This window comes from Talpa europaea, assembly GCF_964194135.1.
Source record: "Talpa europaea genome assembly, chromosome: 3".
In the NCBI taxonomy this organism is placed as follows: domain Eukaryota; kingdom Metazoa; phylum Chordata; class Mammalia; order Eulipotyphla; family Talpidae; genus Talpa; species Talpa europaea.
Genome location: NC_140069.1, coordinates 28,576,490 through 28,597,619, shown reverse-complemented (window position 1 = coordinate 28,597,619; position 21,130 = coordinate 28,576,490). Strand labels below are relative to the sequence as shown.

At 33.8% G+C, this 21,130-nt stretch overlaps 1 protein-coding gene across 4 annotated transcripts in view; it reads left to right on the top strand.

The window, feature by feature from the left end:
• Positions 1-21,130, top strand: part of VPS13B (vacuolar protein sorting 13 homolog B) — a gene marked incomplete at both ends in the record, with an annotated part of 598,760 nt that overhangs the window by 241,189 nt on the left and 336,441 nt on the right. For all 4 annotated transcript variants that reach the window (XM_084230016.1, XM_084230015.1, XM_084230017.1 and 1 more), the window contains one exon: positions 7,296-7,423. In XM_084230016.1, coding sequence (XP_084086142.1) covers positions 7,296-7,423 — 128 coding nt within the window. The remainder of the gene's footprint in view (positions 1-7,295; positions 7,424-21,130) is intronic.

Here is a 21,130-nt window from a genome sequence, read left to right as displayed (position 1 = left end):
AATTTTGTTATAGACTTAATATAAAGTAAGATATTGTACAAGTTCTATAAAATGATGAATCTCAATATAGATAGAAAGTAAATATCACAATTTTGATTGTATTTTTGAAGGACAGGTATTAACTGCTGACCCTGAAGTATACTGCTGACCCTGAAGTGTAATTTTTCAGTTTGTTCAACCTCAATCATCTTAAACTTGTCTTAAAACCTACTACTTCCATAATGGCTACATAACTCATTTCATACCGATCTTTCTACTTTATACATGTTTTTAACTGATTTGCTTTGTTATGCCAAAAATACCAATATTATAAAAAGGTGTTTTTTATATAATTACCTAGACATCTCTGGTTAGAGTATCTTGCAGGCTGCTTAAATCTAGCGTGTTTCAAATCTGTAGAACTACATACTTCTCCCCCAACTACAATTGACCATGTTGCTCATAGATGATATGTAGGTTTCCTCTTTTCCTGTCCATTGTGGTGCTAAATTATATCTTGAAAATTTTTGTTTCAACTAGTTGTGGGCTGTATTCCAGAAAAAGTCACATTATGTCTTGTACAGAATAATGTAAAGATAACCTAACTAGACTCATTCATGTCATTTCTAAATGATCTCATCATATCCTCTCAATAACCCTAGTCCATTTTCCTGATGACAGCAAGTCATCTTGTTAAAAATCTAAGCTGAATCATTTTACTTACTCATTAAAACACTACACTGTTATACTTCAGTTAAAATCCAAACTCTTTACCATGGCCTTTAAAGTTTGACTTAAAGACTCCCTGTCAGGTTCTTCCTTTCCACTTTTGTCATTTTTCTTACATTGATATACATTTCTTCAAATACTGTGTTTTTTCTTGCCTGGGATTCTTTGCATGTACTGTTTCTACTATTCTTTTCATTAGACTCCAAGTCTTAGTTCAAAGTTGTCCTTTTGGTACAGAAACTTTCTCTATTCAACGTTCCTGAAATAGGTCTGTGCTAGTTCCCCAGAGTTCCTGCTTCAGCACCTCTTTTCTGTCCTTATAATACTTACCATAATTTTTTACCTTTCTGTCTCTTTGTAATGTGTGTAAAGGATCATATCTAACTTGTTTAATTTTATATTCATTGTTTCTGGCAAGCAGCTAATGCATAGTAAATAAGTGTTAAATAATTGCTGCACAAAAGAATAAAATCTTTTTCCCTTTTTAAAATTTGGAGTCCTGGCAAATTACATTCCTTTTACTCTTGCATTTTAATTGCTGTCCTAAAAAGCTTCATGTATGTTTATAAATTTCCCTGTATAATATCAAATATATAGGAAAAGTTAGCAGCTTGTGAAATATTTTTTAATTGGTGTACATAATTTCTCAGGGTATTCCTGCTACATCAGGCATTTAGGTATAATTTAACATGTTGAATTCTGGTAAGAAGAGTCCAGATACACCCCAAGATTCTGAAGTAACATTTTAATTTTAGTCAGATAATCATATAGCCTTACTCTTAACTCTGTGCTAAGTGCTTTGGGAAAATGTGACATAACTCCTGTTCTAATAAACTTTGGTTATAACTGGAGAGAAGAAACTAATATGCAATGTACTGAGCCTTCTCAAACTGGAGGAAAATTGAGCAAAGGAACTTTAGAGATTGAAAAATTTTCACTAAAGAAATACAGCTTGAGGTGGGTCTTAGGATTTGCAATAATTAAGAAGGGACAGTTCTCTGGAACAATGGGGAAGACTGATTGGAGTGGAGAGTATTTAGTGAAAAATAAAGTTGAGCAGATTCAGAGAGGTAAGATCAGCTTATACAGGGGTTAAAAACCAGATAGGGAACTTTGTGTTTTTAGCTGAGATGCTGTTCATTTTTAATAGTATCCTGTGTTTGAGAGTATTCTGTAGGATACAATTGAAGGAAGAAGAAATGTGATTTACCTTACTTTATTGTGATGAGTATACTTAGCAGGTTGGTAGCCATGAAAATGAAGAACAAAATATAGCTTTAGTTTAATTTTTAAACTGAAAATTGCCCCTTTGTCCCTTATCCTTTACCCAGGTATATTTATATTCCCTTTTTAAAAATGAATTTCTTTTTAACTGAGGTAGTATTGGGGTGCTGGTCATTACCAGGTTTTGACTGAGGTAATATTGAAGTATTAGGTATTACCAACCCAGCACCAACTCACCCATATCCCACTACAGTAGACCATCGTGCTTTCTTCCTTCTTTTTTTCCCCTCCCTACCTTCTTACCCTTTGGTGTTTCAGTACTGTGGTCAGCTGTCAAAGTTTAGTTTTCAGCTTGGCTTTATCTGACTATTAATTCATTTACTTTATATTCCACATGTGAGTGACACCATCTGGTATTTGTCTTTCTCCTTCTGACTAATTGAGCTTGGCATAACCCCTTGCAGTTACATACATGTTGCTGAAAATGGCATGAATTTGTCCCTTTTGATCACTGAGTGGTATTCTGTTGTGTATATATACCACTTTTTCTTGATCCATTCATCTATTTTGGGGCACTTTGGTTGTTTCCATAATTTAGCTATAGAAAATAGTGGTGGCAGTAAACATGGAAGTGCAAATTTCCTTTTGAATTAGTGTTTTTGAATTTTTGGGGGTAGATGCCAAGAAGCGGAATTACTGGGTCAAATGGTAGATCCATTTTTAATGTTTTGAGACACTTCCATATTGCTTTCCATAAGGGCTGTACTGGTTTGATTTCCCATCAACAATGTAGGAGGGTTTCCTTTCTCCGCATCATCACCAGCATTTGTTATTTCCGCTCGATATGGGCCATTCTCGATATGGGCCATTCTCACAGGTGTGAGATGGTATCTGATTGTGGTCTTCATTTGTATTCTCTATTAATAAGTGATTTGACCATTTTTTATGTGCCTGCTGGGCATTTGGATGTGTTCTTTGTAAGTGTCTAGTTCTTTTGCCCTTGTTTTGATTGTATTGTTTTACTATTTGTAGAATTTTATGAGTTTTTGCATATCTTTGATACCAGTCCTTTGTTAGCTATACATTTTGCAAATATTTACTCCCATTCAATAGGGTATCTTTTCTTTTTACTTATGGTTTCTTTCATTGCATAGGAGCTTTTCTTTCCACTAAAACAAAAAAATCATTATTAGGATTACACATAGGTAAAAATATGAATTTTAAATAGAGTTGAAAAGCCTTATAAGGCAGTGCTACAATTATTGCATTTCCTACATTATGATAAAATTTTCTGAAATAGAAAAAAGATGTTAGCTGTCTATTCAGTAACACTGTTGTCTGTCCATTTCCCTCTTTTGAATGTAATTTCCTCTAAAGCACACCCTGAACTTACACATCTTTGTTTTACTAGATCTTGGTAAAAGTAGGCCCTCAGTGATGCTTATTGAATACCACTAAGCAACTTTTCCATAGCTAGTAAGTCTTGGAAGATGCCAGCATTTTCCTTTATCTCATGATCAAGTGTTTTCCAAGCCACACCAACAGAATCAAAGAACAATATAATAAGATTCACAAATTGGAATCTGTCACCTTTTATTCCTGCTGAGCTGAAATTCCCTTAAATACTTTGGAGATCTATAGACTTGAGGAAACAGGAGATTGAGAGAAAGGTAGTAGAAGTGTTTTCTTTTCTACTATGTTCTTCAATCCAGTTTTTTTGTAACTATGAGTGAAAAGGCTGTCTCTTTCAATCTACAAGTTCCTGATGTTTCTCCAAGAGCTTACAATATTATATGGAAGTTCTTTGGATGATTTTCTACCCTGGCTGTTATTTCTGGTGGTAGTTGTGTTGGTTGTATGTATATACACACCGAGAAAGTCATAGAAGTTCAAACTTTATTTTGGAATTGAGGTTATGGTGAAAGAATATTAATGGTCTCAGTGGGTCACTGTGGTAATGCATGTATAACTTGAAGGATAGATTCTGGAGAATTCCTATCTTCATTTTACTGTGTATAAAATATGATACTCATTTATTTCTCTCTCACCTTCCCTCTTTCCCTTTTCTTTTACTCCTCTTTATCCCTCCATTTTTTCTTTATTCACAGATAACAGATCCCTACTACATTCACATAATTTTCCAGTGAGATTTTGACAGTCCTTTATGTTTACCTTTTGAAAATTATGGATGAGAATATTGAAACCCAAATGACATAATTCTGAGATCACATATCTAGATTTGGGAAAGTGAAAATGTGGTACCTAGCTTTCTCTATTCTAAGTTCATACTACCTAAATATGTTTATCCCACAAAAGAGTATTTATTTTGCTTTGTAAATCTATAAGCCCTCCACATGTATATGTAAATTCCGTAAGGACTGAGACCATGTCTGTTTTGTTCACCATGGAATTTCTGTTCTTAACATAGAGCCTAAAATATAGTAGGTGTTTAGTAGTGTGTTGAAATTATGAGATATTTTAATTTTCTTTAATTCTTTCATCCTTTTCTTCTTGAACTTTATTCTGTAGTTTTTCACCTATAGATATATATTAGTTCTATAAAAAGCATTTCCAAAAAGATAATATATATCAGGAGAATACCACCTTAAGCTCATGAACAACTAGCACCTTTTTTTAAAAAGATTTATTTATTTATCTATCTATTTATCTATCTATCTATATCTATCTATCTATCTATCTATTTATTTATTTGTACAAGCACTGGGTACAGTCAGAAGTGCGGGAGGGTAAGAGAATTCACCAGAGCCAGAGTGGGGAGCAGAGCAGGTAGAAGGACCGAAGTACACTGCTGAGGGGAGCAGCAGGTGGCAGGAGAGGTCTGCGCGCCATGTGGGACCCTCCTCCGGTGGCCGGGGAGCAGCCGAGGATTGAACCGGCGCTGCAGAGGCTGCGGGCAGCTTCACAACCCAGCGCTCAACCGCTGCACCACCGGGGAGGCCCTTTTTTTTTTTTTTTTTTTTTTTTATGATAGTCTTCTCAACAAGATAATGAAGTATGTTTGTGCAACCACAATTGTGTCAAGGTCTGGTTTCTCTTCTGAGGTATTTACCCTTCTTCCTTCAAATCCCTATGCACAGAAGCCTAGAAAGTATGCCTTTCTAGATAGCATGGTTTTTACTATTCAGTCTGTAGCTTTCTAACTTCTTGAAGTGATACAACTCTACAGCACTGGTTCAAGTCCTACTGAAGTCTCTCCCTCTGTTACAAGCTTGTAACTTCTCTCCTCGACTTCTTGGAAAACCACAGTTTTCCTATGTGCTCCTTTTGATTGTCATCTCTCTTTGCCATGACTGTTTAAAACATGCTACTTCTCCAGGAAGTCTCCAGCTTGAGTTTGCAAGACTTACTTCTCAAGAGGTTTTAAAAATTTATCTTTTATATTTCCCTTTAGGAAATTCAATTCTGTTTAAGGAAGGTACCCCCTAGCACAATATTGTCTTAGCTATGAGCACATGGCTGAGTGCCTTTATTTCCAGTGAACACAAAGGAATAAAATGAGTGATACTTTTCTTCTTGCTCATAATTAAGTCAATGAAACCATAGATCACAAATGTATCTTACACAAAGACACATTCTTCATCACGAAAATGTCAAATATGCTATTAGGGAAAGATTTCAAGAAGATATACTTAACCATTATTTCTCTTAAAAAATCATTTTATTGGGGCTCCCTGGTGGCACAAGGGGTTAAGATGCAACCTGTGAAGCTATCCCTAGCCATTGCAGCATGAGTTTGTTTCTCAGCCAGGGAGCTACCCACATGGCTCAGCAGACCTCTCCTGACTTGCCCGCTGCTCCCCAGAGTAGTGTATTTCAGTCAATCTGCCTGTTCTGTTTCCCTCTGTCTCTGGTGAATCCTCTCACCACCACCCCCCACACCTCTAGTCTGTACCTCCTTTCTTGTATGCATAAATAAATAAATCTTTAAATAAAAAAAAAATCATTGATTCAACCAATATTGAGCAAATACTATACTGTTTCAAGATGCTACATGAAATAAATAAAGGAAACATGGTTTGTTTTTCAGTGAAATGAATGTATCTTGGTAACAATACTATGGTGAATAGAGTGCATAAATATGTAAATTGATAGACTTCTGAACAAATATTTTTTAGTTCTTTGATACCATGGAGTAACCTTATTGTGCGATTCTTAACCATAAGTTACTTGGTACTAAATGTCAATATTTGGTGCTGTTAAATTATACATAATAGTGTTACTATTTAACCGTTGACATCGTTACTCAAACCCTCAAAATAAGGACAGAGGTTTTTGACATATTGATTTTAAGTATTGTTACCAGGTTCTAGTTCAACCTTTTTAAAAAGGCAAACAAATGTTTCAATATAAATCATTGGTATGTAGAGGCAAAAATATAGTCATTTAATTATTTTTTTCCTGGAGCTTCTGTCTTTATGGTTTATTAGTCTATTTTATCTACCAATAGTTGATATTGTATTAATAAATAGTATGTGATGATTATTTCTCACTGGGAAAATGAGATTAGGAGGTGGTATAACCCAGAATAGATCTTCAAAATTGAACAATTAACAAGTCTCATGTACTGCTGTCACATCATTATACTTCTTGTTTCATAGAAACAAGATATTCAGATATTTAATATTGTACCATGAAGAATTAAATATGTTAGAATTATGTCAGACTTTATGTCAGAGATTTTAGAGGAAGGACACAATCTAATTTGAGGAAATCAATGACTAGTTCTCAAAGGAAATGGCATTTAAGGTAGAACTTAAATAACAGGTTCATTGTGATTTCATTTCTGGTAGCCTTAAAGTTCTTTTCTGTACGTTATACTCAAGTAATTTTAAAAATTATTTTTCATCATATTTGTGTATAGTACTCTCATGAACTGTTTTATATACATTGCACCATTAAAGTGAATAGTAATCTTGACATTAAGTGTAAGTATTGTGTCTGATACTTAGAGAGATTAAAATGCTTTCCCCAAGTCATTTAGCAAGTGGCATGGTTTAGCATTTTCTTTTCTCCTGTCCCTTTAAGGTTACAATATAATGACTTTTCACAGTGAATACATACATGTATTCAATAAATATATTGCTCTACAACCCATCTCCCAATCACCAATCCCTGAAGAGTGGGCAGCACTTGACTTAGAATAGATTTCATTTTGCTTATTTTTGAATTTTTACAAAAATCAGTAATTCAATAAAGTAAAATGTTCTGATGTGTATTTCGTAATTTCACTTAGACACTTAGACTTTCATAATTTTAACAAGAAAAAATAGTCTTGAAAATATTTTGTTTATTTACCATATAAGGTAGATTTCTATTAAATAACTAGCTGTTTTTATACTTAGAGTCCCGACCTTTGTCAGTTCCTGTGAAAGCTATGTTGAATTTACCTGCTGGCTGTAGAAGTCCCGAAGAAAGAATGAAAGAATTTATTGGAATAATATGGAATGCTGTAAAGAGCCTCACATTACAGGTAAACTAAATGTTAGAAATATGGCTTTAATTTCTATGGAACATTTTAATTTTCAGCACCTTATTATTGGTAGAGTTTCCTCACTGGTAATACTCATGTATACCATCTCATTTTCATAGTTTAAATGAAAACTATTGGTGTACTTTGCATATTATTAACAAAATTGTATGAAACAGATGCTTTTCTTGATAGTTATAAAAAACACATTTTGAGATGTTTCTTGAATTAAAAAAATTCATTTTTTTATTTTTCTTCTAAATATAATGTAAAAGATATTAAATGATCAATATATAAACCATATTCTCACCTCAGTGGTGAGATAAAAACTGAGTTGGAATTAAAATAAAAGGACTATCTAATTATTCCCCCTACTAAATCATGAATTAAATATGAAAGAGATAATTATAGCTACTTATTTTATTATTAAAATTTCTTCTTAGTTTCACTTTTAAGAATACATAGTTTAATCTTATTCATCTATCCTCTTTCTAAAACATGTTTACAGAGTGAAATGCTCATCTAATCTGAGAGGAATTTTATAAAATCATGAGTTACAAATTTCAAATTTTTGTGTATACTTTTTATTCTTTGAATTAGATATGAAAACTGATAACACTGGCATCTTTATAGGATTTATTGGGAACAAGACAGTAATATCAAAGTATTGGGGGTCTTTTATTTGTGTTAAAGGTGTAGAAAATTGCAAAAGAAAGTTGGTTTTACTTTAAGAAGGAGAGTAAGGTAGGTGACCTACAAATTAGTTGTTTTTAGCCCACTAAAACCTTATAAAGATAACCATACCCAGGTACATCATAGTCAAAACTGCTGAAAACTAAAGAGAAAAAGAAAATTTTGAAAGCAAGTGCAGACAAAAGGAATGTTGTGGATGGGCAGACAATATTAAGAAAAATTGTTAACATCTTATCAGAAACATTGGCGACCATAAGACGATGGGATAACATCTTTATGGTGCTGAGGGAAATAAACTTTTGACAAAAAATTGTTTCCCACAAAGCACTTATTTAAAGGGAAGGCAAAACAAATGCTGAAAGGATTTTTTCCCAACAAATATTTACTACCAGATATATTAAAAGACTTTCTTAAGGCTGAGAGAAAATTAGAATAGAATCTGACTTCTGCAGGAAATAATAAAGTATACCAAAAAGGGTTAGTGTGTTAGACACATAATGACTACTAAAGGAGGTTCCTCAAAAGGTATCTCACATATGACCTAGCAGTTCCACTCCTATACTTCTGCTCAAAGAAGTCAAAAATAATAATTGGAAGGGAAACCTGTATCTATATTCATAGCAATGCTGTTTACAGTAGCCAGGATATGGCTACAACTTCAATGATTCAAAACAGGAGTGATCAAGAAGATGTGGTATTTATAGATAATGGGATACCCCTCAGCACTCAAAAAGGACAAATTCATGCCAATTGTGACAACATGGATGAAGCTGGAGGGAGTTATGATAAGTGAAATAAGTCAAAAGAATAAAACTTTTCTATTTTTTTTATTTTTTTTTTAGTTTTTTTTATTAGATAATAAATTTTATTGTTATATTCCCCATACAATTGCAGCCCCCCCATTCAGACCCCAATCCCTCCCCTCCCGCCCCCGCCCCCCGAAAAGTGTCTCTGGTTCATAGTTTTTTCTTGATTTTGATTTTCACTTTCTTATAGTTATTCATTTTCCTGGTCCCTTATTTAAGTTTTCTAGATTCCTGCTATGAGTGAGACCATCCGGTATTTTTCTTTTTCTTTTTGGCTTATTTCGCTGAGCATGATCCCTTCCAGCGCCATCCATGTTGCTGCAAATTGCATGTGTTTATCTTTTTTGAATGCTGAGTAATATTCCATGGTATATATGTACCACATCTTCTTGATCCAGTCATCTATTTTTGGGCATTTGGGTTGTTTCCAAAGCTTAGCTATTGTAAACAGTGCTGCTATAAACATAGGGGTGCAGGTGTTCTTTGGAATTGATGTTTCTGTGTCCTTTGGGTAAATACCTAGGAGTGGAATTGCTGGATCCTGTGGAAGCTCTATGTTTAGTAGGTCCAGAAATCTCCACACAACTTTCCACAGTGGTTGGACCAGTTTGCACTCCCACCAACAGTGCAGAAGAGTTCCTTTTTCTCCACACCCTCGCCAACATTTGTTGTTGCTGGTTTTTTTAATATGTGCCATTCTCACTGGTGTAAGATGGTATCTCATGGTAGTTTTGATTTGCATTTCCCTGATGACAAGTGATGTTGAACATTTTTTCACATGCCTGTTGGCCATTTGCATTTCCTCTTCAGAGAAATTTCTTTTTAGCTCTTCTGCCCATTTTTTGACTGGATTATTAGAAGAATAAAACTTTTTTAACAGACATCTACTTTGTCTCACCAATCTGAGCCAGCATGACAACTTTTGCTATCGATACAAAACTAGTAACGCCTTGTCTTGACTCATCTGTCTACCCCCACTAGAGTTTCCTTGGATGCGTGATATCAGATAAGTCAAATGAGACAACATGAATGCAGAAAACATTTAGTTCCTTACGTTATATGTGATTATAGAGGCAGAAAATACACAGTAATTTTTAGATGTTGCTGATCATTGTTCAATATTAGTCCTTTTAATTTATGATGAAACACTGTCTCCTTATGATCTCCTTCATTGTATAATACTTGCTCTTGTAAACACTAACCTATGTCCTACTTCAAGGTAAAGCTAATTAGACCATGTGTGATTTTGCTCCAATAATTACTTAATTTATTCACTTAATTCCATGTAGCTTTTCTTATGATAAAATCTTTAATTTCAGGGTAGACCCATTACTGATAGGAATGAAAATTATACACAGACAATGTTACCTCAATTATGCTTGCTTTCTTGCATGGTCAAAACCAATCTGTATTCCTAGCTTATTCTAGTTTATAGTCATAAGAAAATAGACTTGAGAAATCTCCTTTCTTATTTCTTTTTTTCTACTTAATGCTTTACTGACCTTTATGTGTTCCTCTTACTTTCACTGATTATACACATTCTGTTTTTACTAAGGTACCAGTAAAACAGGTGTTTGATTTCTGATGAATACTGACATCTTGTTATATTTTTTACTAATATTCTGGGAAGATTAATCTGTGTGGTATTTAGTAATCAACCAGGTAAAATACTACAATGATTATTAACTACTTTTATAACTATAAAATACTACAGTGATGAATAACTATTTAGAGCACATAGTTTTTATTCCATGATTATGTAAATATCAGTGAAGTTACCTGATGGTAGTCCACTTTGAAGTTCAAAATTGTGGTTTGACATGAATATGGTGATGGTGCATGGGTAAATTGATGGTGGGAATATTACTGGGACTACACCTGAGAGGAAAAAGCATGCATTGTGCAAAAAGGAAGAATGATGTAAACTAAATAAATATACGTGTGTGTGTGTGTGTGTATAATGAAAGAGGAAAAAATAAACTGGGAATAAAAAGTGTCTTTGAAGGAAACTGTAGGGGGATGATTAGAAATGTATGAGAAAAAGCCAGAGCAGTCATGGAAACCAAGGGTATTTAGAATTTCAAGAGGCCAGTGGCTAACAGTATCAAATTCTGCATGTTAACTATGGGCTTTACTCTCCTTATCTATAATTTGAACTAGCTAGATTAAAAAATGTTTGATGACTTCCACTTCTAACATTCTTGTGGGGTTCTTTTTGATACAGTGTCTATATTAGCTTTATCACGAACAGTAAACTTAAGTTATTGTAGATTAATTACAGAGATTCTGATATGCCCTATTTTTTCTTTAAATTTTTAAAAATTATGGTAAAATACATACAACATGACAGTTGCCATCTTAATCATTTCTAATTGTTCAGTGTAGTATGTTTCTCTTGACTAAACTTAATTGGTTATAAATGAACATAATTATAGGAGTACTAAGTGCTCTATCTATTTAACTTATATCTTCAATATGATCTAGGCACCTGGCCTCAGTTCTGTGCTATACATACTATTATATAGTTATACATTTCCATATGTTAATGTATTTTGGGAAAGTTTAAAGATAAAATAGATTCTGATTAAATGACTAAAATCTAGGCTCTGAATTCCAAGTTTTACAAAAAGTGGTTCATAAATCCAACATCTTCCCAAATGTTTTATGAAACAAAATATGAAACAGAATAATCCCAAAGTTGTCATCAGATAAAACAGAACATCATAACTTAAAGCCATCAAAGGATTATTCTTTGAGTGAAAGTTTGAATAACTAAATGTGTTTGGAATCAGAGTTTCTGGAAAGTTGATTTAGGCACCAAACTCAGTATTTGCTAAGCCCATATTCCTTTTTGACTTATGATAGAAAAACTTACATTGTATAAACTCTTAAACATCACTTGCTAAAATCTATTTGTTTTCAATGGAAAAAGGAACATCTATGCTTCATTGAAATGGATTATTTTATTGTTCTATACGTTGTGAACAAACTTTTAAAATATGAAGTTGCTTTGGGGTCTTTTCATAATAGAGTAGCAGAAATCCTTCTTCCTACAATTATTCTCTACCAGTTAGCAGAGATCCTATTTATTATATTTTAAAAAGCTACATTTTTATTCCAGAAGCACACAGTTGGCACTGAACATGCAGTGACAAAAATAGAAATATACTTGCCTAGAATTTACTAAAGGAGAACATTACATAAAAAAGAACCTGCCTAGGTTTTGCTATACTCATTTTCTTGTACATTGAAGACTATCTTGTTGTCTATGGCATTTCCTAGGTGTTATTTCTAGTTTCTGAGTCTTCAGAATGGAAAGTGTAGTGTAATGGAGCCTGTATTTTCTATTCCAAGCATCCTGGTCTCCTTTTGCTAATAGTGCTGTGTTAATCCTTTAAGGCACTACTTCCCATGTTGTGTGTGATTTTAATCAGAGTGTCAAAGTGTCTCAAGTACTATAAGGCAGTTAAGTTAGAATAGCTGATTCTCTCTTCTAGGGAGTTATAGAGTGTGACCAGTGTTGCAGTAATCATAATGTGTGACCCACTCATGTCTTCATGTTCAGTGAACATCCTTGTTTATCTCTAGGGTTTAAGGAAAGTAGCCATTTCAGGCTAGACTAGATCATCTCTTACAACTTAATTGTAAAAGTGATTTTTTTACATGAAATGTTTAAAATTTTACCCACTGAATGTTTATCTATGGGCAGTGAGAAAGTGATAGCAATTATGTGGTAGCTTGTTAGAGGGAGGAATTATGGAATATAAATCTAGAATTTTTCATGTCTTCCCATGACAAATATTCATGGGAAATGTGTGGAGATTTATTACACTCTGGGAAATAAGATAGTCAAGATTGACTTCTGAGGTTTTTAAGTTACTGCCCTAAATTAGGTATATTTTAAGTTACTGCCCTAAATTAGTTCTACTGCATATGAAGATATCTAAAATATTTTCATAGTGTATTGAAAATTTATAAAATAGGAAAATTGTGATTTTTGGCAATAGTGTATATATTTATTAAAGTGCAAATAAAATGCAGCTTATTTCATTGTCTCCATATACATAAACAGTTAAACCATAGGAGTGGCATTTTAACATAAAAGTACTGTCAATATATTTTATAAATCCATAGGGCTAATACATTACATGGATCTCATAATAAATATTCATTATATGTTTATTTACTTTATTTAGCAAATATTTAGATGGGAATTAATAATTTGCATCTTTATATCAGCATTGATGATTAAACCCAAGTCATGGAAAGATTAATTTGTCAGAGCTTCTGTCATAGCTGGCATTGAATCCATGTGATTGGCTAGCTAATTATTAATTACCTTACTAGTTTGTCTCTGTGGTATAAAATGATAAAAAACATGCATTAAATAATTTAGTTAATATCTACATCTGATGCTAGTAAAACTATATTCACTTTATTTAGTATCTAGCACATGTGAGGCATTGTACTATGTACTGAGACTGTAGAGTGAACAAAATTGGCAGAGTATCTCTATTATAGGACCTAATGTTCTAGTGAAAATTCTGTTTTGTTTTTTAAGTATTGAGATTATACTCTCTTGTCTCTGTATACCTGACTTACTGATTAGTTTATGACATTTAAGAATATTTCACGTATTTAAGAAAACATGAAAAAATAAGTGAGTAAAAATTAACCTGCAAATGTTTTTTCTTTTTTATTTGAAACTGTTTCCTGAAAAATAAAACATTCATACAGAGAACATTTTATTCTGTGGAAATTTTACAAAATATAATTATCATTAAAGTTTCAAGTTTTAAAGAAAGAAATATGTTACGTGGAATTAGATACACTGATAAGGTAGTAAATATTGTGTGATAGTTTAATATTAATAAAAAGTAAAAAAAACAAAGTGAAAAAAATAAAATCTGCAGCTTAAAAAAAAGTTCTATTTGATGGGCAGTGAGGTAACTAATATAAAAATGAAACTGATCTTATTCCTTCCTTTTTAGGTGAATTGTGTCACAATTATTTACACACAACTAAAAATATCTAAGTTTACCAGACCTCAAGTATTGGGGCACACAGTGCTGTATATCTTTTCAAATGGCACATAAAGTTGGAAATTAAGGGAAAAATGAATGACAGTACTTTCATTCATTTAAAAAAAAAGAATATCAAATTCTACTTTATTGGCTTATCCTCAGTATATGATACTTAGATATGTAGCCCTTTGACCTATGAAGAATCAAAATAAAGGTGGTTCTACTTCAAGAATTTGTAATAATTCCTTCACTTTAACACATGAATGTGTTCAATATTGGCAAAAAACCACGTTGCTACCAAAACTGAAATAAGATCCTTGAAACAGAAAGGATGTTGCCATGGAAAAATGAAGTAACACTCAGTGCAGCTGTGATGCATTAATGAATAGGATATTTTTTTAAAAGATCATTTGTGTTTGGTGTGGCTCAGAGGGTCCCAACCAGATGGTTTCCATGAACATGATCTGACCCCCGGTTTGAGGACTTCTTACTGGCAGATTACTTCATTTTCTTTCCCTTGGATTGTCAGATCCTTACATTAATGCAGAATTTACTGCTGTAGATTTATATTCACTTATATAAATCACTGAACATTTTACATTAAAACCACAATTTTAGACATATAGTTTAGTAGTTATTTTAGAAGTGTAAAAAGATTTACGTGATAGCTTTAGTATATATGTTAGAGGTAATATTATAATAAGTTTAGCAAGTTTCATTACATATATATGTTTTGGTTCCTTTTTATTTTTTACTTAAAAATATTTTTTGAGGTAATACTGGTTTACAGCACTATATATGATTAGAGGTATAGGATCACACCCTCCAGGTGTATACTTTGGATGTTATCATTAAAGAAATCCTCACAACATTATTTATCCTAATTTAGAATGTTTATATTTTGGAGTTGTTACATATTTCATGTCAGTATACAGTTTATTCTACATGCATTGCTGAAGATGTTTTACAATTGATGAAGTAATTTCTGAAGTAGTACTATTTTGAAATTTAAATTTTTTGAAATTTTGGCAAAATTTGTTTCATAGAACATATATGTATATGGCGGTATATTCCATTATTTCCTTCACATTTTTTGCTTCACATTTGCTTCACATTTTTTGACATCACATCATTTTTGACATCACATCAGTTCCCAGGTGAAGTGTTAAATACTGACTCTGCAGTTTGACCTTATAAGCATAATTGGTATAGGAAAATATGCTCTTCATGTGACATTTTAATTTGTACAAATGCAAATCATTAATGAATTAGGTTAGTTTCAACAACATAAATATAAATTCAGATAAAAATGTAAAATCAGATATAAATATAATCTGAGAATATACAGTTTAATTTCAGAATAGAAAAATGTGACCTTAAGTCAGAGACCTACTTAACATATACATTACTAAATTTTCTACACTGCAAGATAAAATTCTACAATTAAAAATTGAAGTCATATTCCATAAACCAACATTTATTTTTATTTTTGTTTATATTTATTGTTTTTACTTATGTTTTTCTTCCCTGAAATCATTCATTTGTCCATGCACAGAAATTTTGAAGCAAAGATGAGTAAGTTTGCTTATATATTAGGTCAGCAAATTCTTACTGTATCATGAAATTCCAGAATTGTTATATATCATTATGTTCCTACTAATAGGTTAACCCCAAGAACAGGGATAAAATCTGTAACCTTAGTTATATTTATAGTCATTTTGCTAATATAATTTGCTAGGCTATCCAAACATTTATCAAGCACACACTTTTTATTACATCTTCAGGTAACCAGTTTTTGTTTTTTGTTTTTTTTTTTGCTGTCTTTATATTGTTTTTTTTTTTTGATAATAAATTTTATTGTTATATTCCCCATACAATTGCAGCCCCCCCCATTCTGACCCCAATCCCTCCCCTCCCGCCCCCCTAAAAGTGTCTCTGGTTCATAGTTTTTTGTTGATTTTGATTTTCACTTTCTTATAGTTATTCATTTTCCTGGTCCCTTATTTAAGTTTTCTAGATTCCTGCTATGAGTGAGACCATCCGGTATTTTTCTTTTTCTTTTTGGCTTATTTCGCTGAGCATGATCCCTTCCAGCGCCATCCATGTTGCTGCAAATTGCATGTGTTTATCTTTTTTGAATGCTGAGTAATATTCCATGGTATATATGTACCACATCTTCTTGATCCAGTCATCTATTTTTGGGCATTTGGGTTGTTTCCAAAGCTTAGCTATTGTAAACAGTGCTGCTATAAACATAGGGGTGCAGGTGTTCTTTGGAATTGATGTTTCTGTGTCCTTTGGGTAAATCCCTAGGAGTGGAATTGCTGGATCATATGGAAGCTCTATGTTTAGTAGGTCCAGAAATCTCCACACAGCTCTCCACAGTGGTTGGACCAGTTTGCACTCCCACCAACAGTGCAGAAGAGTTCCTTTTTCTCCACACCCTCGCCAGCATTTGTTGTTGCTAGTTTTTTTAATATGTGCCATTCTCACTGGTGTAAGATGGTATCTCATGGTAGTTTTGATTTGCATTTCCCTGATGGCAAGTGATGTTGAACATTTTTTCATATGCCTGTTGGCCATTTGCATTTCCTCTTCAGAGAAGTTTCTTTTTAGCTCTTCTGCCCATTTTTTGACTGGATTCTTTTCTTTGTTGTTGTTGAGTCTCATCAGCTCTTTGCAGATTTTTGTGATCAGTCCTTTATCATTAGTGTTGGGTGCAAAAATGTTCTCCCAGTTGGTGGAGTTTCTCTTTGTTTTGGTTATTGTCTCTTTTGCTGTGCAGAAGCTCTTTAATTTGATGTAGTCCCAGCTGTTTATCTTTGCCTTCACTATCACTGCTTTGGGTGATGTGTCTGTAAAGATGTCTTTGATGTGCAGATCACGTAGTGTTTCGCCTATATTTCCTTCTATATATTTTATGGTTTCAGGTCTTATGTCTAGTTCTTTAATCCATTTTGAGTTGATTTTTGTGTATGGTGTGAGGTAGTGGTCAAGCTTCATTCTTTTGCATGTAGCGACCCAGTTTTCCCAGCACCATTTATTGAACAAACTTTCTTTGCTCCAATGCATAGTCTTTGCTCCTTTGTCAAAGATTAGTTGACCATAAATCTGTGGGTTTATTTCTGGATTTTCTATTCGATTCCATTGGTCTGTATGTCTGTTCTTGTTCCAATACCATGCAGTTTTGATGATTATGGCTTTGTAGTATAGTTTGAAGTCTGGGAGTGTGATGCCTCCATTCCCTTCTTTTTTTTTTCAGGAGAGCTTTGGCTATTTGGGGTTTTTTGTGATTCCATATGAATTTCATCAATAATTGTTCTATTTCTTTGAAGAATGACATTGAAATTTTGATTGGAATAGCATTGAATCTGTATATTGCTTTTGGAAGGATGGCCATTTTAATAATGTTTATTCTTCCAATCCATGAGCAGGGGATGTTTTTCCATTTCTTTGTGTCTTCTTCTGTTTCTTTTAACAGTGTTTTATAGTTTTCTTTGTATAGGTCCTTTACCTCTTTTGTTAGATTTATTCCCAAATATTTGATTTTTTTTTGTTTCAATAACAAAAGGGATGGTTTTTTTGATTTCTTCTTCTTCAGATTTATTGTTTGTGTATAGGAAGGCTACTGACTTTTGCGTGTTGATTTTGTATCCTGCCACTTTACTGAACTGATTGATGAGTTGAATTAGTTTTTCTGTGGAGTTTTTGGGGTTCTCTATGTATAATATCATATCGTCTGCAAATAGTGATAGTTTGACTTCTTCTTTTCCTATTTGGATTCCTTGGATGTCTTTCTCTTGTCTTATTGCCCTGGCTAGGACTTCCAGTATTATATTGAAAAGCAGTGGTGAGAGTGGACATCCTTGTCTTGTTCCAGATCTTAATGGAATTGCTTTCAGCTTTTCACCATTGAGAATGATACTGGCTGTTGGCTTGTCATAGATGGCCTTTATGATGTTGAGGTATGTTCCTTGTATCCCAAGAATTTCAAGGGCTTTTATCATGAATGGGTGTTGCACTTTGTCGAAAGCTTTCTCAGCATCTATTGATATTATCATATGGTTTTTATATTTCTTTTTGTTGATGTGTTGGATAACGTTGATTGATTTTCGGATGTTGAACCATCCTTGTGTCCTTGGAATGAATCCTACTTGGTCGTGGTGAATTATCTTATGGATACATTGTTGGATTCTGATAGCTAAAATTTTATTGAGGATTTTTGCATCAGTGTTCATTAGGGAGATTGGCCTGTAGTTTTCCTTTTTTGTGTTGTCCTTGTTCGGTTTTGGTATTAGTGTAATGTTGGCTTCATAGAACGTGTTTGGTATTGTCCCTTCTTTCTCAAGTTTTTGGAAGAGTTTGTGAAGGATAGGCACTAATTCATCTCTGAATGTTTGGTAGAATTCATTTGTAAATCCATCAGGTCCTGGGCTTTTGTTATTGGGGAGGTTTTTGATTACCATTTCAATTTCGCTAATTGTAATTGGTCTGTTTAGGTGTTCCTTTAGGTGTTCTATTTCTTCTTTATCTAGCTTTGGGTGATTGTAGAGTTGTAGGAATTTGTCCATCTCCTCTAGATTGTTAAACTTGTTTCCATATAACTGTTCATAGTAGTTACTGATTATTCTTTTGATTTCTGCTGTGTCCGTTGTGATTTCTCCTCTTTCATTGATGATCCTGTTTATTTGTGCTTTCTCCCTTTTTTCCTTTGTGAGCCTGGCTAGGGGTTTGTCTATTTTATTGATTTTTTCAAAGAACCAGCTCTTGGTTTCATTGATCTTTTGGATTGTTTTTTTAGTTTCAATTTCATTTATTTCTGCTTTGGTTTTTATTATTTCTTTTCTTCTACTGGTTTTGGGGTTTTTTTGTTGTCCTTTTTCTAGATCTTTGAGCTTCGAGATTAGGTTGTTTCTTTGAGTTCTTTCTTGTTTCTTGATGTGAGCTTCTATTGCTATTTATTTTCCTCTTATTACTGCTTTTGCTGCATCCCATACATTTAGGATATTGGTGTCCTCCTTGTCGTTCAATTCAAAAAATTTTTTAATTTCTTCTTTGATCTCCTCATTAGTCCAGTGGTCTTCCAGTAGTGTGGTTTTTAATCTCCACGAGGTAGGAAGGTTCCTTGCCTTCTTTTTATGGTTTATTTCTAGTTTGATGCCTTCATGGTCAGAAAAGATGGTTGATATGATTTCAATCTTGGTGTATCTGTTGATGTTTGTCTTGTGCCCCAGTATGTGATTGATCCTGGAGAATGATCCGTGTGCGCTTGAGAAAAATGTGTACTCCGTTTTTTTGGGGTTTAGTGTTCTATAGATGTCTGTTAAGCCCAATTGCTCTAGGTCCTTATTTAGAGCTTTGGTTTCTTTACTTATTTTTTGTCTTGTTGATCTATCCATTGTTGATAGTGGTGTGTTGAAGTCTCCCACTACGTATGTGTTTTCTCCGATGTCTGTTTTCAGAGAGGACAACAGTTGTCTGATATATTTTGGTGCTCCTTCGTTTGGTGAGTATATGTTAATGAGTGTTATTTCTTCTTGAAGTATTGTCCCCTTGATCATAATGTAGTGACCATTGGGGTCTCTTTTTATCTTTTTGAGTTTGAAATCTGTTTTATCTGATATAAGTATAGCGGTTCCTGCTTTCTTTTTTGGTCCATTTGCTTGTAGGATTGTTTTCCATCCTTTAACTTTGAGCCTATTTTTATCTTTTGTAGCTAAATGTGTTTCCTGGAGACAGCAAAAGGTTGGGTTTTGTTTCTTAATCCAGGCTGCAACTCTATGTCTTTTTATTGAAGAGTTTAGTCCATTTACATTTAGAGTTAATATTGATATGTTAGCATCTGTATTTGCCATTGTGATTGTCTTTCCTTTGATTTTATTTATTTATTCTTTTAATAACTTTTTTTTCTTTGGCCTTCTTTTGTTGTTATTCGTCCCTCTGAGCTTCTGGCTTTAGGACTCCTTGTAGTATTTTTTGGAGTGGGGGTTTAGTTATAATGAAATTCCGGAGTTTCTGTTTGTCCGGGAAGGTCCATATTCTTTCTTCAAAGAGGAAGGAGAGCTTTGCGGGATAGAGTATTCTTGGTTGGCATCTGTTTTCTTGGAGTCTGTTGACTATGTCCCTCCACTCTCTCCTTGCCCGTAGTGTTTCTTCGGAGAAGTCTAATGTCAGCCTGATTGGTTTTCCTTTGAATGTTATCTGTTTCTTCCCTCTTGCCAGCTTCATTATTTTTTCCTTGTCCTGGATTCTTGGGAGCTTTACTATTATGTGTCTTGCTGTATTTTTCCTTTCGTCATGGAAGTTTGGTGTTCTTCTTGCTTCTTGTATATCAATTTTCAGCTCCTTCTTCACATTTGGGAAGTTCTCTTCAATTATCTCTTTGAATATTTTCTCTGTTCCTACTTCTCTCTCCTCTCCTTCTGGTATTCCTATAACTCTTATATTTCCTTTCCTCATGGAGTCAGATATTTCCCGAAGTCTTTCTTCGTTCTTTTTCCTTCGTACTTCTCTTTCCTTTTCTGTTTTGGTTCTTTTTATTTCTGTGTCTTCAAGATTACTTATTCGTTCTTCCATTTCATCTATTCTGCTTTCATTGCTTTTCCCAGAATTCTTTAGTTCTTCCATTAATTCTTTGATCTCCTGCATTTCTTTTACTTCCCTCTTTAGGGACTCAATTTCTTTCTTCTGACCATTGTTTTCCCTCTCTAGGGATTCAATTGCATTCTTCTGATCGTTGATTATTTTTCCCTTATCATTGTTTTCCTTTATTACTTCTGTCAGTTTTTTAATCATGGCAATTTTAAATTCTCTTTCTGGAAGGCTCAGAAATTCTTCCAAGTTATTGTCGTTGCAATCTGGGGGCTGGTTTTCTTTTTGTGGTGTGCTTTTTCTCTGGAGAGTTGCTAGGTTGCGTGTGGTTCTTCTCCTCCCTACTGTCTGTTTTCTAATTTGCCGTATGCATTGGGACACTGTGTTGTTGGGACTGGCCGGCATCTTGGGTGGGCTTCTCTTCTCCCCTCTGGTTCCTCCAGGAGTCATCTGTCAGTTTCTAGCAGTCTTTACTGGAGAAAGGTCCCTGTTCTAAAATGCCGCTGTGGGGACACACTCCCCTGTGCGCCTGGTCTGCCCCGGCGGTGGGTTCCTGCTCCCCCTCTGGGCTTGGACTGCAGGCCAGAGGGGGTCTG